General features: G+C 39.3%; 1 protein-coding gene across 8 annotated transcripts in view; it reads right to left on the bottom strand.

The window, feature by feature from the left end:
- WDR76 (WD repeat domain 76) overlaps positions 1 to 12,551 on the bottom strand; it is a 54,696-nt gene that overhangs the window by 31,111 nt on the left and 11,034 nt on the right. For all 8 annotated transcript variants that reach the window (XM_019983384.2, XM_070775545.1, XM_070775546.1 and 5 more), the window contains 2 exons: positions 9,603 to 9,695; positions 8,497 to 8,552 (listed from right to left, as the gene is read on the bottom strand). In XM_019983384.2, coding sequence (XP_019838943.2) covers positions 8,497 to 8,552; positions 9,603 to 9,695 — 149 coding nt within the window. The remainder of the gene's footprint in view (positions 1 to 8,496; positions 8,553 to 9,602; positions 9,696 to 12,551) is intronic.

Below are 12,551 nucleotides of genomic sequence, written 5' to 3'. Positions count from 1 at the left end.
CTGGAGGGTAGTATGCTTGATGAAATAAATCAGACAAAAAAAGACAAACACTGTATGTTATCACTTACATATGGACTCTAAAATATAAAATGAATGAATATAACAGAAACACACTGACAGATACAGAGAACAAATTAGTGGTTACTGGTAAGGAGAAGGAAGAGAGGAGGGGGAATATAAGGGTACGGGAGTAAGAGGTACAAACTACTTTGTAAAAAATAAGCTATAAGCATATATTTATAGCACAGGAAATATAGCCAATATTTTATAATAACTATAGAGTATAATCTATAAGAATTTTAAATGACGATGTTGTACACCTGAAATTAATACTGTAAATAAATTATACCTCTATTTTTTTAATTAAAAATAAAAATAAATTTTAAAAAAGATATGCAACAGAACAAATAAAAACAAACTCCAGGGTGGTCCACACAAAAACCTACACATATGTTTATAGGAGCTTTGCTCACAACTTGCCAAACTGGGAAGCAACCAAGATATCCTTCAACAAACCAATGGACAGATAAACTGGGGTATCTCCAGACAACAGAAAATTCAGTTCAGTCATTCAGTCAGTGTCTGACTCTTTGCAACCCCACTGACTATAGCACACCAGGCTTCCCTGTCCATCACCAACTACCGGAGCTTGCTCAAACTCACGTCCATCGAGTCAGTGATGCCATCCAACTATCTCATTCTCTGTTGTCCCCTTTTCCTCCCGCCTTCAATCTTTCCCAGCATCAGGATCTTTTCCAGTGAGTCAGTTCTTCGCATCAGGTGGCCAAAGTATTGGAGTTTCCGCGTCACCAACGGTCCTTCCAATGAATAGCCAGGGTGGCCAAAGTATTGGAGTTTCCGCGTCACCAACAGTCCTTCCAATGAATAGCCAGGGTTGATTTCCTTTAGGATTGACTGGTTTAATCTCCTTGCTGTCCAAGGGACTCTCAAGAGTCTTCTCCAATATCACATTTCAAAAGCATCAAGTCTTCGGCGCTCAGCTTTCTTCACAGTCCAACTCTCACATCCATACAGTTCAGTTCAGTCGCTCAGTCGTGTCCAACTCTTTGCGACCCCATGAATCACAGCACACCAGGCCTCCCTGTCCATCACCAACTCCCAGAGTTCACTCAAACTCACGCCCTTTGAGTCGGTGATGCCATCCAGCCATCTCATCCTCTGTCGTCCCCTTCTCCTCCTGCCCCCAATCCCTGCCAGTATCAGAGTCTTTTCCAGTGAGTCAACTCTTTGCATGAGGTGGCCAAAGTACTGGAGTTTCAGCTTTAGCATCATTCCTTCCAAAGAAATCCCAGGGCTGATCTCCTTCAGAATGGACTGGTTGGATCTCCTTGCAGTCCAAGGGACTCTCAAGAGTCTTCTCCAACACCACAGTGCAAAAGCATCAATTCTTTGGTGCTCAGCTTTCTTCACAGTCCAACTCTCACAGCCATACATGACCAATGGAAAAACCATAGCCTTGACTAGACGGACCTTTGTTGGCAAAGTAATGTCTCTGCTTTTCAATATGCTATCTAAGTTGGTCACAACTTTCCTTCCAAGGAGTAAGTGTCTTTTAATTTCATGGCTGCAATCACCATCTGCAGTGATGTTGGAGCCCAGAAAAATAAAGTCTGACACTGTTTCCACTGTTTCCCCATCTATTTCCCATGAAGTGATGGGACCAGATGCCATGATCTTCATTTTCTGAATGTTGAGTTTTAAGCCAACCTTTTCACTCTCCTCTTTCACTTTCATCAAGAGGGTTTTTAGTTCCTCTTCACTTTCTGCCATAAGGGTGGTATCATCTGCATATCTGAGGTTATGGATATTTCTCCCGGCAATCTTGATTCCAGCTTGTGCTTCTTCCAGCCCAGCATTTCTCATGATGTACTCTGCATAGAAGTTAAATAAATAGGGTGACATGACCACTGGAAAAAAAACAGCCTTGACTAGATGGACCTTTGTCGGCAAAGTAATGGCTCTGCTTTTTAATATGCTATTTAGGTTGTTCATAGCTTTTCTTCCAAGGAGCAAGCATCTTTTAATTTCATAGCTGCAGTCACCATCTGCAGTGATTCTGGAGCCCCAAAAAACAAAGTCTCTCACTGTTCCCATTGTTTCCCTAAAGTCTCTCACTGTTCCCATTGTTTCCCTATCTATTTGCCATGAAGTGATGAGACCGGATGCCATGATCTTCATTTTTTGAATGTTGAGTTTTAAGCCAGCTTTTTCACTCTCCTCTTTCACTTTCATCAAGAGGCTCTTTAATTCTTCTTCACTTTCTGCCATAAGGGTGGTGTCATCTGCATATGTGAGGTTATTGATATTTCTCCTGGCAATCTTGATTTGAGCCTGTGCTTCATCCAGCCCAGCATTTTGCATTATGTACTCTGCATGTAAGTTAAATGAGCAAGGTGACAATACACAGCCTTTACATACTCCTTTTCCTATTTGGAACCAGTCTGTTGTTCCATGTCCAGATCTAACTGTTGCTTCCTGACCTGCATACTGATATCTCAGGAGGCAGGTAAGGTGGTCTGGTATTCCCATCTCTTTCAGAATTTTCCAGTTTGTTGTGATCTATACAAAGACTGTGGCATAATCAATAAAGCAGAAGCAGATGTTTTTCTGGTATTCTCTTGCTTTTTTGATGATCCAACGGATGTTGGCAATTTGATCTGGTTCCTCTGCCTTTTCTAAATCCAACTTGAACATCTGGAAGTTCACGGTTCACGTACTACTGAAGCCTGGCTTGGAGAATTTTGAGCTCTGCTTTTCTAGCATGTGAGATGAGTGCAACTGTGCGGTAGTTTGAACATTCTTTGCCATTGCCTTTTTTAGGATTCAAATGAAAACTGACCTTTTCCAGCTCTGGGGCCACTGCTGAGTTTCCCAAATTTGCTGGCATACTGAGTACAGCACTTTCACAGCATCATCTTTTAGGATTTGAAACAGCTCAACTGGAATTCCATCTATATGGAACTATCATATACATTAACAAAAAAATCCTAGGAGAACCGACTACAATTGCAGCCTGGCTTCCCATTCATTCCCATCATTATTATGATCAGTCAACAGGAACTGAGCACATACTGGGAATTTTAATATGATCTTGAGTAAATAAGATCCAGAGGTAATGCTTTTTTCCCCCCTGGTGAGAGAGGTTCACAATTTAATGAAGTATATGACCTATTTATATGTACTTAAACTGTTCTGCTGGGCTTCCTTGGTGGCTCAGACCTGCAATGAGGGAGACCTGGGTTTAGTCCCTGGGTTGGGAAGATCCCCTGAAGGAGGGCAACCAAAGCCAGTATTCTTGCCTGGAGAATCCTCATGGACAGAGGAGCCTGGTGGGCTACAGTCCATGGTGTCACAAAGAGTCAGACACAACTGAGCGACTAAGTGCAGCACAGCAAACTGTACTGCTATGAAATCTAATATGAAGTCCAAAAATGGGACTGATTTCTTGCCCAAGGCCTTAAAAGGACTGTAACCAGCTCCTTTTAACTTAAATGTTACCACTTTAGGGCTCCCTGATGGCACAGAAGAATCTGCCTGCCTACACAGGGTATACTTGTTCAGTCCCTGGTCCAGGAAGATTCCATATGCCATGGAGCAACTAAGCCGGTGCACTGGAACTACTAAAGCCCGAGTGTCCTAGAGCCAGCAAGCCATAATCACTGAGCCCACATGCTGCCACTACTGAAGCCTGTGTGCCCAGAGCCCGTGCTCCACAACAGAAGGAGCTACTGCAACGAGACGCCCGTGCACCACAACTAGAGTGGCCCCCAAGCTCCGTGGCGAGAGAAAGACCACCTGCAGCAAAGAAGATCCAGTGCAGCCAAAAATATATAATTTAAGAAATAAATGTTATCACTTTAGCTTAACAATGAAGTATTAATATAAAACAAAACCAAGTATACTTGTTATATACTTAGTTAAATACTGGTTAAATTTACCGAAGATTCCTGTAGCAGTCTTTGGTAGATTTAACATTCGTTATTAACTTTCATGAGAGTGAAAGTGTTAGTTGCTCAGTCACGTCCAACTCTGTGAACCCATGGACTGCAGCCCACCAGGCTCCTCTCTCCCTGGGACTCTCCAGGCAAGAATACTTGAGTGGGTTGCCATATCCTTCTCCAGGGGATCTTCCTATCCCAGGGATGAAACCCAGGTCTCCTGTATTTCAGGCAGATTCTTTATCATCTGAGCCACCAGGGAATCCCTTTGAATTTACATAGTATTAAAATATTATAGGTAATATGCCAACTTCAGAGTCCTCTAAATCTTTTGTCAGGAAGATAATGATAGCATCATAAACAGAACTAAAACCTGATATCACATATTACTAAAACTGACATTTATTTCCAAAAGGATTTGACCTATGGTAACTGAACTCTGAAAAAAGTGAGAAGACTAGCAGTTGGAGAAAAGTAGATCTGTCACATTACTTAGTCAATGGCAGTTCCAATGTAATTTAGCCTCAGTCTTTTTGCTAAAACGATCTAAATAACAAAAGATTCATAATAAAAATATATGGGGAAAAAAAAAGAAATGAGCTATTAAGCCATGAAAAGATATGGGGGAAGTTTAAATGCATAGTACTAAGAAAAAGAAGCCAATCTGAATGAAGCTACATACTGTATGATTCTAAATATGTGATGGCACCAGTCAGTAGCCATCACCAAAAACCTACGAACAATAAATGGTGAAGAGGGTGTGGAGAAAAGGGAACCCTCTTATACTGTTGGTGGGAATATAAATTGATACAGCCACTATGGAGAACAGTACGGAAGTTCCTTAAAAAACTAAAACTAGGGATTTCCCTGGTGGTCTATGTGCTCCCCATGCAGGGGGCCCACATTCAATCCTGGTCACAGAACTAGATCCCACATGCTGCAACTAAAGATCCCACACCAAGCACAGCCAAAATAAATGAAAAACTGTTTTGAAAAACCCTAAACAACAACAAAGAAAACTTCGTTTATAAATGGACCAAAGACCTTAACAAACATATCACCAAAGAAGATACACGGATGGGAAATAAGCATATGAAAAGATGCCTCACATTATATCTCATCAGAGAAATGAGACCACTACAGCCATATTAGAATAGCCAGAATCCAGAGTTCTGATGACTCCACATGCTGGAAAAGATGTGTATCAGCAGGATCTCTCATTAACTGCCGGTGCAAATATAAAATGATATAGTCACTTGGGAAGACAGTGTGGTGGTTTCTTACCAAATTAAGCAAACTTGTCACATACAGTCCAGCCACCGTGCTTCTCGGTATTTACTCAAAGGAGCTGAAAACTCCGCACAGAAGCACACACTCGGTTGTTTCCAGCAGCTTTGCTCATAACTGCCAAAACTGGGAAACAACCAATAAATAAAGTGTGATGCACGCAGACCACAGACTATTATTCAGCACTAAAAAGAAATGAGCTATCAAGCCACGGAAAGACAGGGAGAAAACTTAAATGCAATGCAGCCAACCTGAAAAGGCTACATACTGTATCATTCCAACTATGTGACATTCTAAAAAAGGCAAAACTGTGGAAACAGTAAAAACATCAGTAGTTGTTGGAGGGTAGTTGTGGGGAGGGATGAAAAAGCAGAGCACAGAGGATTTTCAGGGAAGTGAAAATACTGTGTATGCTGTCTTAATGACGGATACATGTCATTGGACATTTGTAAAAACCAACAGAAAATACAACACCAACAACAAATCCTAAGATAAACTATGGACTCTAGGTGATTATGATGTGTCAGTGTAGGTTCAGCCTTGGTAACCTACAAACGTACCATTCTAATACGTGATGTTTATTATAGGGGAAGCTTCGAAGGGGCAGGGGTAGAGAATAAATGGGAAATCTCTGTATCTTCCTCTCTATTTTGCTGTGAACCTAAAACTGTTCTTTAAAAAATTAAATCTTAAAAAAAAAGTAGTTCATTAAAAAATGTTGGGGAAAGAGAGGCCTCTAAAATTACTTCCAAAAATTCACATGCATAAATCTCACCAACAGTCCACATTAGTTTAGAAGAATGAGTGATAACTACTATTTATTTAAAGTATATTGTGTGGTAGAAACTATACTAAGCATTTAATACCTCATTTAACCTTCAAAAAAAAAATCCTCAGCATATGCAAAAATTGGGGTTCTAATATATAATCCTCCTAGAGAATCCTCCTCAGAGAGAAACTCTTCACACATAAACACCAACAGACTTAAGACTGATCAGAGCAGCAGTCTTTATAATAAAGGAAATACAAAGACAATTCAACTGTCCATACTCAAGTCAACATAGTGCATTCATAGAGCAGAAAAAACAGGATGAATAAAGCTGCACACAACAACATGAACGAATTTTAAAACATATAAAGATGTAAAAGTGAGCAAAAGAAAACCCCAGAATATAAAAATGGCATATTATACGTTAATATAAAAAACAGGTAAAAATAAGTAAAACACTGTATTACTATTAATATTATATTAATATTAATATACATTCATTGGTGGTAAAACTATAAATAAATGCAAGGAGTGATTATCACAAAATTCAGCATAATGACTGTTACCTCGAGGAGGGCCTTAAAAGGTACTATAAATTTCTACTGACCTGGATGGCAGGTATAAGGATGGATCCTTCAATTATTATTATTGTTTAAATTACATAAATATTCATATGTGCTTCTTTGTATGTATATTTAGTAATTTTTTAAAACCCCTCTAGATTGGCATAACTTCAACTTTATAGATAAGGAAAGATTATATAAATTGTCCAAAGTTAATACCACCATTATAAGTTGCTGAATTGAAGCTTGAAAGTAAGTTTGCGAAATTTCAGAAGTTATGCCCTTTTTTCTATATAACTTCTGCTCTAGCTGCTGGACACTTATCTTGACACAACTATTAAGTGCTGTAACTTTGTGACTTAGGTGATTTAGGGAAAAAAAAAAATCACTCATCTCTACTAATAAAATAATATACTAAGGGAAGTAAGATCCCACATGCAACACTGAGCAGCAGCCAAAAATATATAGATGCATGCAAATATAAAGCTAATGATCAACTGACAACAGGACGGCTGCTATTATCTTCCAGTGTCAAACACTGTTTGTTCCTCTTATAACAATTTTTCACACTGGCAAATACCTGGTCATAATTAAAGGTTCAGCTTTTCTCAAGCTAGTTGACCTATACCAGAATCAAATCAATTAAATGATGTTACATTAGCATCTAGTACTAAAACAATGATCTAATGATGCCAAGATTTTCAGTTTCTTCATTTATACATCAGCATTGTTAAAATGCAGAGAAGAGAACCTAAGGCATCCTGGAGGTCAAATCCTGAAGCTTCCACTTAAAAGCTGATTTTTTTTTTTACCTTTTTTTTTTGGCCATGCCACATGAGATGTGGGCTATTAGTTCCCCAATCAGGGATTGAACCAGCACCCCCGACATTGGAAATGGGGAGTTCTTAACCACTGGACTGCTGGGGAAGTCTTTAAGAGCTACTTTGACCTTGACCAAATTACTTTACCTCTTTGAGTCTGTTTTATATCTCACAAAATTTTTGCCAGAATTAAATGAGATAATATAGGATGTTAGGTCCTGTAGATAATATAGGACCTAAAAATTTTTTAGGTCACTGCATTGTATTTCAGAGAAGGAAATGGCAACCCACTCCAGTATTCTTGCCTGGAGACTCCCACAGACAGCAAAGCCTGTGTCCATAGGGTCACAAAGACTCGGACACGACCGAAGCAACTTAGCATGCAATGCATGCACTGTATTTCACAGATGTGCAACAAATGTTAATTTCCTTCCTTTATTCTAGGAACGGGAAAGAAAAAACAAAAAAATAAAATAGAGGAATCTTTAAAAACAATAGTTTTTTTTTAGGGAAAAATAAGAACAATTTAGTGGTAAAAAAGATTTCTCTCAGAGTTCCCTGGTGGTACAGTGGATAAGAATCCGCCTGCCAATGCAGGGGACATGGGCTCGATCCCTGGTCCAAGAAGATTCCACATGCCACGGAGTAACCAAAGCCCGTGTGCCACAACTACTGAAGCCTGTGTGCCTAGCACCTATGCTCCACAACAAGAGAAGCCCCTGCAATGAAAAACTCACACACTGCACCTAGAGAACAGCCCTGCTTGCCACAATTAGAGAGCCCACGTAGCAATGAAGACCCAGTACAACCAAAAAAAATTATAAATGTTAAAAAAAAAAAAAAGATTTCCCTCCATTAGCAGCGATAATAAATATAAATAAAATTCAGTTCTCAAGATTTTATTTCCTCTACAGTCCTTTGATGAAGATGAGAACTTTAGAGTTATTAAAGATAGTATTCCCTTAGAGATATAAACGATTAAACCAAATTACTGTTTCTGATCTGCTACTTATTGTACTATGTAGAACCATTTTTTCAAATTATAAAACAACTCAGCAATATATCATGGTATAGGAAATGTAAACCCAATCTTTTACCTTTTGGACTCAGGAGGCTGTCTCTTCTTTATCATTTCACGGAACCTTGCGGCTGACTGTAAAATACACAAAACATAATACATGTAAAAATACTATCTTATTAAAAAAAAAGTAATACTGTAACTACATAGCTTACCTTCTAAAACATTTGAGTATCTGCTACTGTATGCACACTAAGCCAAGATCTATACAGGAAGTAAAGAACCTTGGGATGTGACAACTGCTCTTGGTAGCAGACATGAGACAAATACACTATCAATAATAAAGAGTAGTATATAATACTATCTAAAGTACTGACACTGATTCCTGGGACCAGGCTACTAACAAGTTGACATAAGCAAACATTTACTGAATATACTATTACAAATTTCCAAGTTCAACTTCCACTTCAGGCAATCCTTTGTGGGTGTTTTCCAGAAAAGTTACAGGTTATACTTCCATAAATCAATAGTAATTTCTGTTAACTAAAGTCAAAATCAGAGGTATTTTTGTCTCCATTTCTGATGAATTTTCAACTGTTAGTGAGTGACTCAGCAATTTAGTGCCTTATATTAACTCACCCTCCCTCCCCTCAAGATGCAAATACACAGTGAATATTTAGGAATCTGGTATGCCCAGAAACTATTTAATAAAGCCAAGGGTTTTAATGTATTTTGGGGTGAAACATATCACACCCTCCTGGACAGCTCTTCTCACACACATAGAAGCTTGACCGCAGTGTGAAGACCTTCAATGTAAATTATACCTTTAGTAATAATGATTAGAAAACATTAGCATACTTATGGCCATTAACCCTTAAAGCTTCCAATACTAACCATATTTTCCTCTATTCTTTATTTTGGCTGTGCCTCGAGGCGTGTGGGGTCTTAGCTCCCTGATCAGGGATAGAAAGGAGTGAGGGGAAGCTTCCAATTACAGCTTTAATACAACAGTTAAAAAAAAAAAAAAGTCTTGGAATCAATAAAATACGGTAAACTGTATTAAGTGTAGATCTTGCTAATTTTACCCTCCCTCATTTGACACTATGAAACCTGATAATGAGTATTTTATGGACCTACTAGCAAGAGGAATAGTGTCTCAGTTTAGATTAGAAACTTCAAACAAACCTCAGACAACTGAAGAGAAGCAAAAAAGTTTGCATTTTCTGATATGTTCTTCAGTCTCTTCCTTTCGTATGGTGACAATTCTGAAAAATCATCCTATAAAATCACACCAAAAAGATTCTATTATTTACATAATCCACAGCAAAAATACCCCACAAAACTAGTTGTTGCATTCTCCACATGTATATGTTCCTTCAAATTGCACCTACTATGGTTATTTTATGTTGTATTACCAAACAGCACATAAACTTTGCTGCACTGGATACTGAGAGAAAGAGTTTGGGTCTGGGATAATTGCAGGATATATGCACAGCTTCCCAATTAAATAACAAGTGATCTGATATCAGAAGTCAAGTAGGACAGCCCAATAGCACATTACTTTTTACTGGCCCTTTCACAAACTGACCTTTTTATTAAGCAAAACAAGAAAGAACTCAAAAACAGAAATTTTTAAATTCACTGAGATGATTAAAGAAATTTAATAAAAAAGAGAATCACATGAGCAGAAAAGACAGTTTTAAACTAGAGAATCTTAGAGGTCCAACATCCAACTAATAGTTACTATAGGGCGGGGAAAGGAGCAGAGAAAATGGAGGAGAGAAAATCATTAGAGAAATAATACAAGACAGCTTCTGAAAACAGAAGAAATGAGTTTCCAGATTAAAAGGGCCCAACGTGTATACCACACAATGAATGAAAACAAGACTCAAGCCCAGGCATATCATCACAAAATTTCTCAATACCTGAAGATGAGTGAAATAAAGAGAAGATCCCAAAAGTTTGCAGAGGGAAAAACAGACCACAAAGAACCAAGAATGATAACTTCACAATATCCAGGAAGCTAGAAGACAAAGGAAGAATATGTTAAAAATGTTAAGGAAAAATTATTTTCAACTTACAATTCTAAATCCAATAATGCCAACAATCAAATGTAAAGCATAAAGACTTTTTCAGACATGCAAACAATCTGTCGGGCTGCCCAGGTGGTGCGAGTGGTGAAGAATCCACCTACCAATGCAGCAGATGCAAGAGACCCAGGTTCAATCCTTGGGCTGGGAAGATCACCTGGAGAAGGAAAAGCCAACCCACTCCAGTATTCTTACCTGAAAAAATCCCCTGGACAGAGGAGCCTGGCAGGCTACAGTCCATGGGGTTGCAAAGAGTCAGACATGACTGAGCACTTACCAGCAGAAAACTATCTGTCATACACCAGCTTTCAGGAAGTTACTATAAGCTGCACTTCATCAAAATTAGACAATAAACCAAGAAAAAGAAAGACAGGATCCAGGCTACAGAAGTCCAACACAGGAGAGAGAAAAAAGAAATTTAAAGAAAAACAGTAAAGAGAAGGCCAAGAAAGAGAAAATGGTCCAGAATGATGGAGGGTACCAGAAAACATTTCATGAATTATATACATACATACACACACACACACCAAAGAAGGCAATGGCACCCCACTCCAGTACTCTTGCCTAGAAAATCCCATGGACGGAGGAGCCTGGTAGGCTGCAGTCCATGGAGTCTCGAAGAGTCGGACACGACTGAGCGACTTCCCTTTCACTTTTCACTTTCCTGCATTGGAGAAGGAAATGGCAACCCACTCCAGTGTTCTTGCCTGGAGAATCCCAGGGACGGTGGAGCCTGGTGGACTGCCGTCTATGGGGTCACACAGAGTCGGACACAACTGAAGTGACTTAGCAGTAGCAGCGTACATACACACATATATATAATATATATAAAGCCATTAGAATTCATCGATTTATACTGAGAAAAATTTTACACCTGAGGTAAAGCTTGGACTATATGTAACACGGAAGGTAAAACATGGGAAGAAGGAGGAGACAGCACATGTGTAAACTTAATCTTCTACAGTAAGTCAATAGGCGATGTGGGGGAAAAAAGCTAAAATGGCCTAAAGTCTAATTTGTCTGTTGAGCAGTGATCACAAATAGGTATATAACAGAAAATTGCTGGCTGTTTTGATTTGGTTCTGTGTATACATACATGTGTGTGCATATGGAATTGAGGCTTCCCCACTGGTTCAGTGGTAAAGAATCCACCTGCAATGCAGAAGAGGCGGGTTCAATTCCTGGGTCAGGAAGATGCCCTGGAGAAGGAAACGGCAACCCACTCCAGTAGTCTTGCCTGGGAAATCCCCTGGACAGAGGAGCCTGGTGGGCTACAGTCCATGGGGTCACAAAGAGCTGGACACGACACTGCGACTAAACCACCACCACATATGGAATTACCTTTGTGTGAAACTAAGATCATGGCATCCAGTCCCAATACTTCATGGCAAACAGATGGTGAAAAAAGTGGAAACAGTGACAGATTTTATTTTCTTGGGCTCTAAAATCACTGTGGATGGTGACTATAACCATGAAATTAAAAGACGCTTGCTCCTTGGAAGAAAGCTATGACAAACCTAGACATCGTATTAAAAAGCAGAGACATCACTTTGCCAAGAAAGGTCCATACAGTAAAAGCTATGGTTTTTCCAGTAGTCATGTACAGATGTAAGAGTAGGACCATAAAGAAGGCTGAGTGCTAAAAACTTGATGCTTTCAAACTGTGATGCTGGAGAAGACTCTTGAGAGTTCTTTGGACTGCAAGGAGATCAATCCAGTCCATCCTGAAAGAAATCAACTCTGAATATTCACTGGAAGGACTGATGCTGAAGCTCCAATACTTTGGCCACCTGATGCAAAGAGCTGACTCACTGGAAAAGACCCAGATTCTGGGAAAGATTGAAGGCAGGAGGAGAAGCAGGCAGAGGAGAATGAGATGGTTAAATAGCATCACTGACTCAATGGACATGAGTCTGAGCAAACGTCAGGAGACAGTTAAGGACAGAGAATCCTAGCATGCTGCAGTTCATGGGGTTGCAAAGAGTTGGACATGAACAACTGAACAACAACAAATATATATACACACACAGAATTATGACTTACT

This window comes from Bos indicus, chromosome 21 (genome assembly GCF_029378745.1).
Source record: "Bos indicus isolate NIAB-ARS_2022 breed Sahiwal x Tharparkar chromosome 21, NIAB-ARS_B.indTharparkar_mat_pri_1.0, whole genome shotgun sequence".
Lineage (NCBI taxonomy): Eukaryota > Metazoa > Chordata > Mammalia > Artiodactyla > Bovidae > Bos > Bos indicus.
This window is presented reverse-complemented; position numbering and strand designations above follow the sequence as displayed.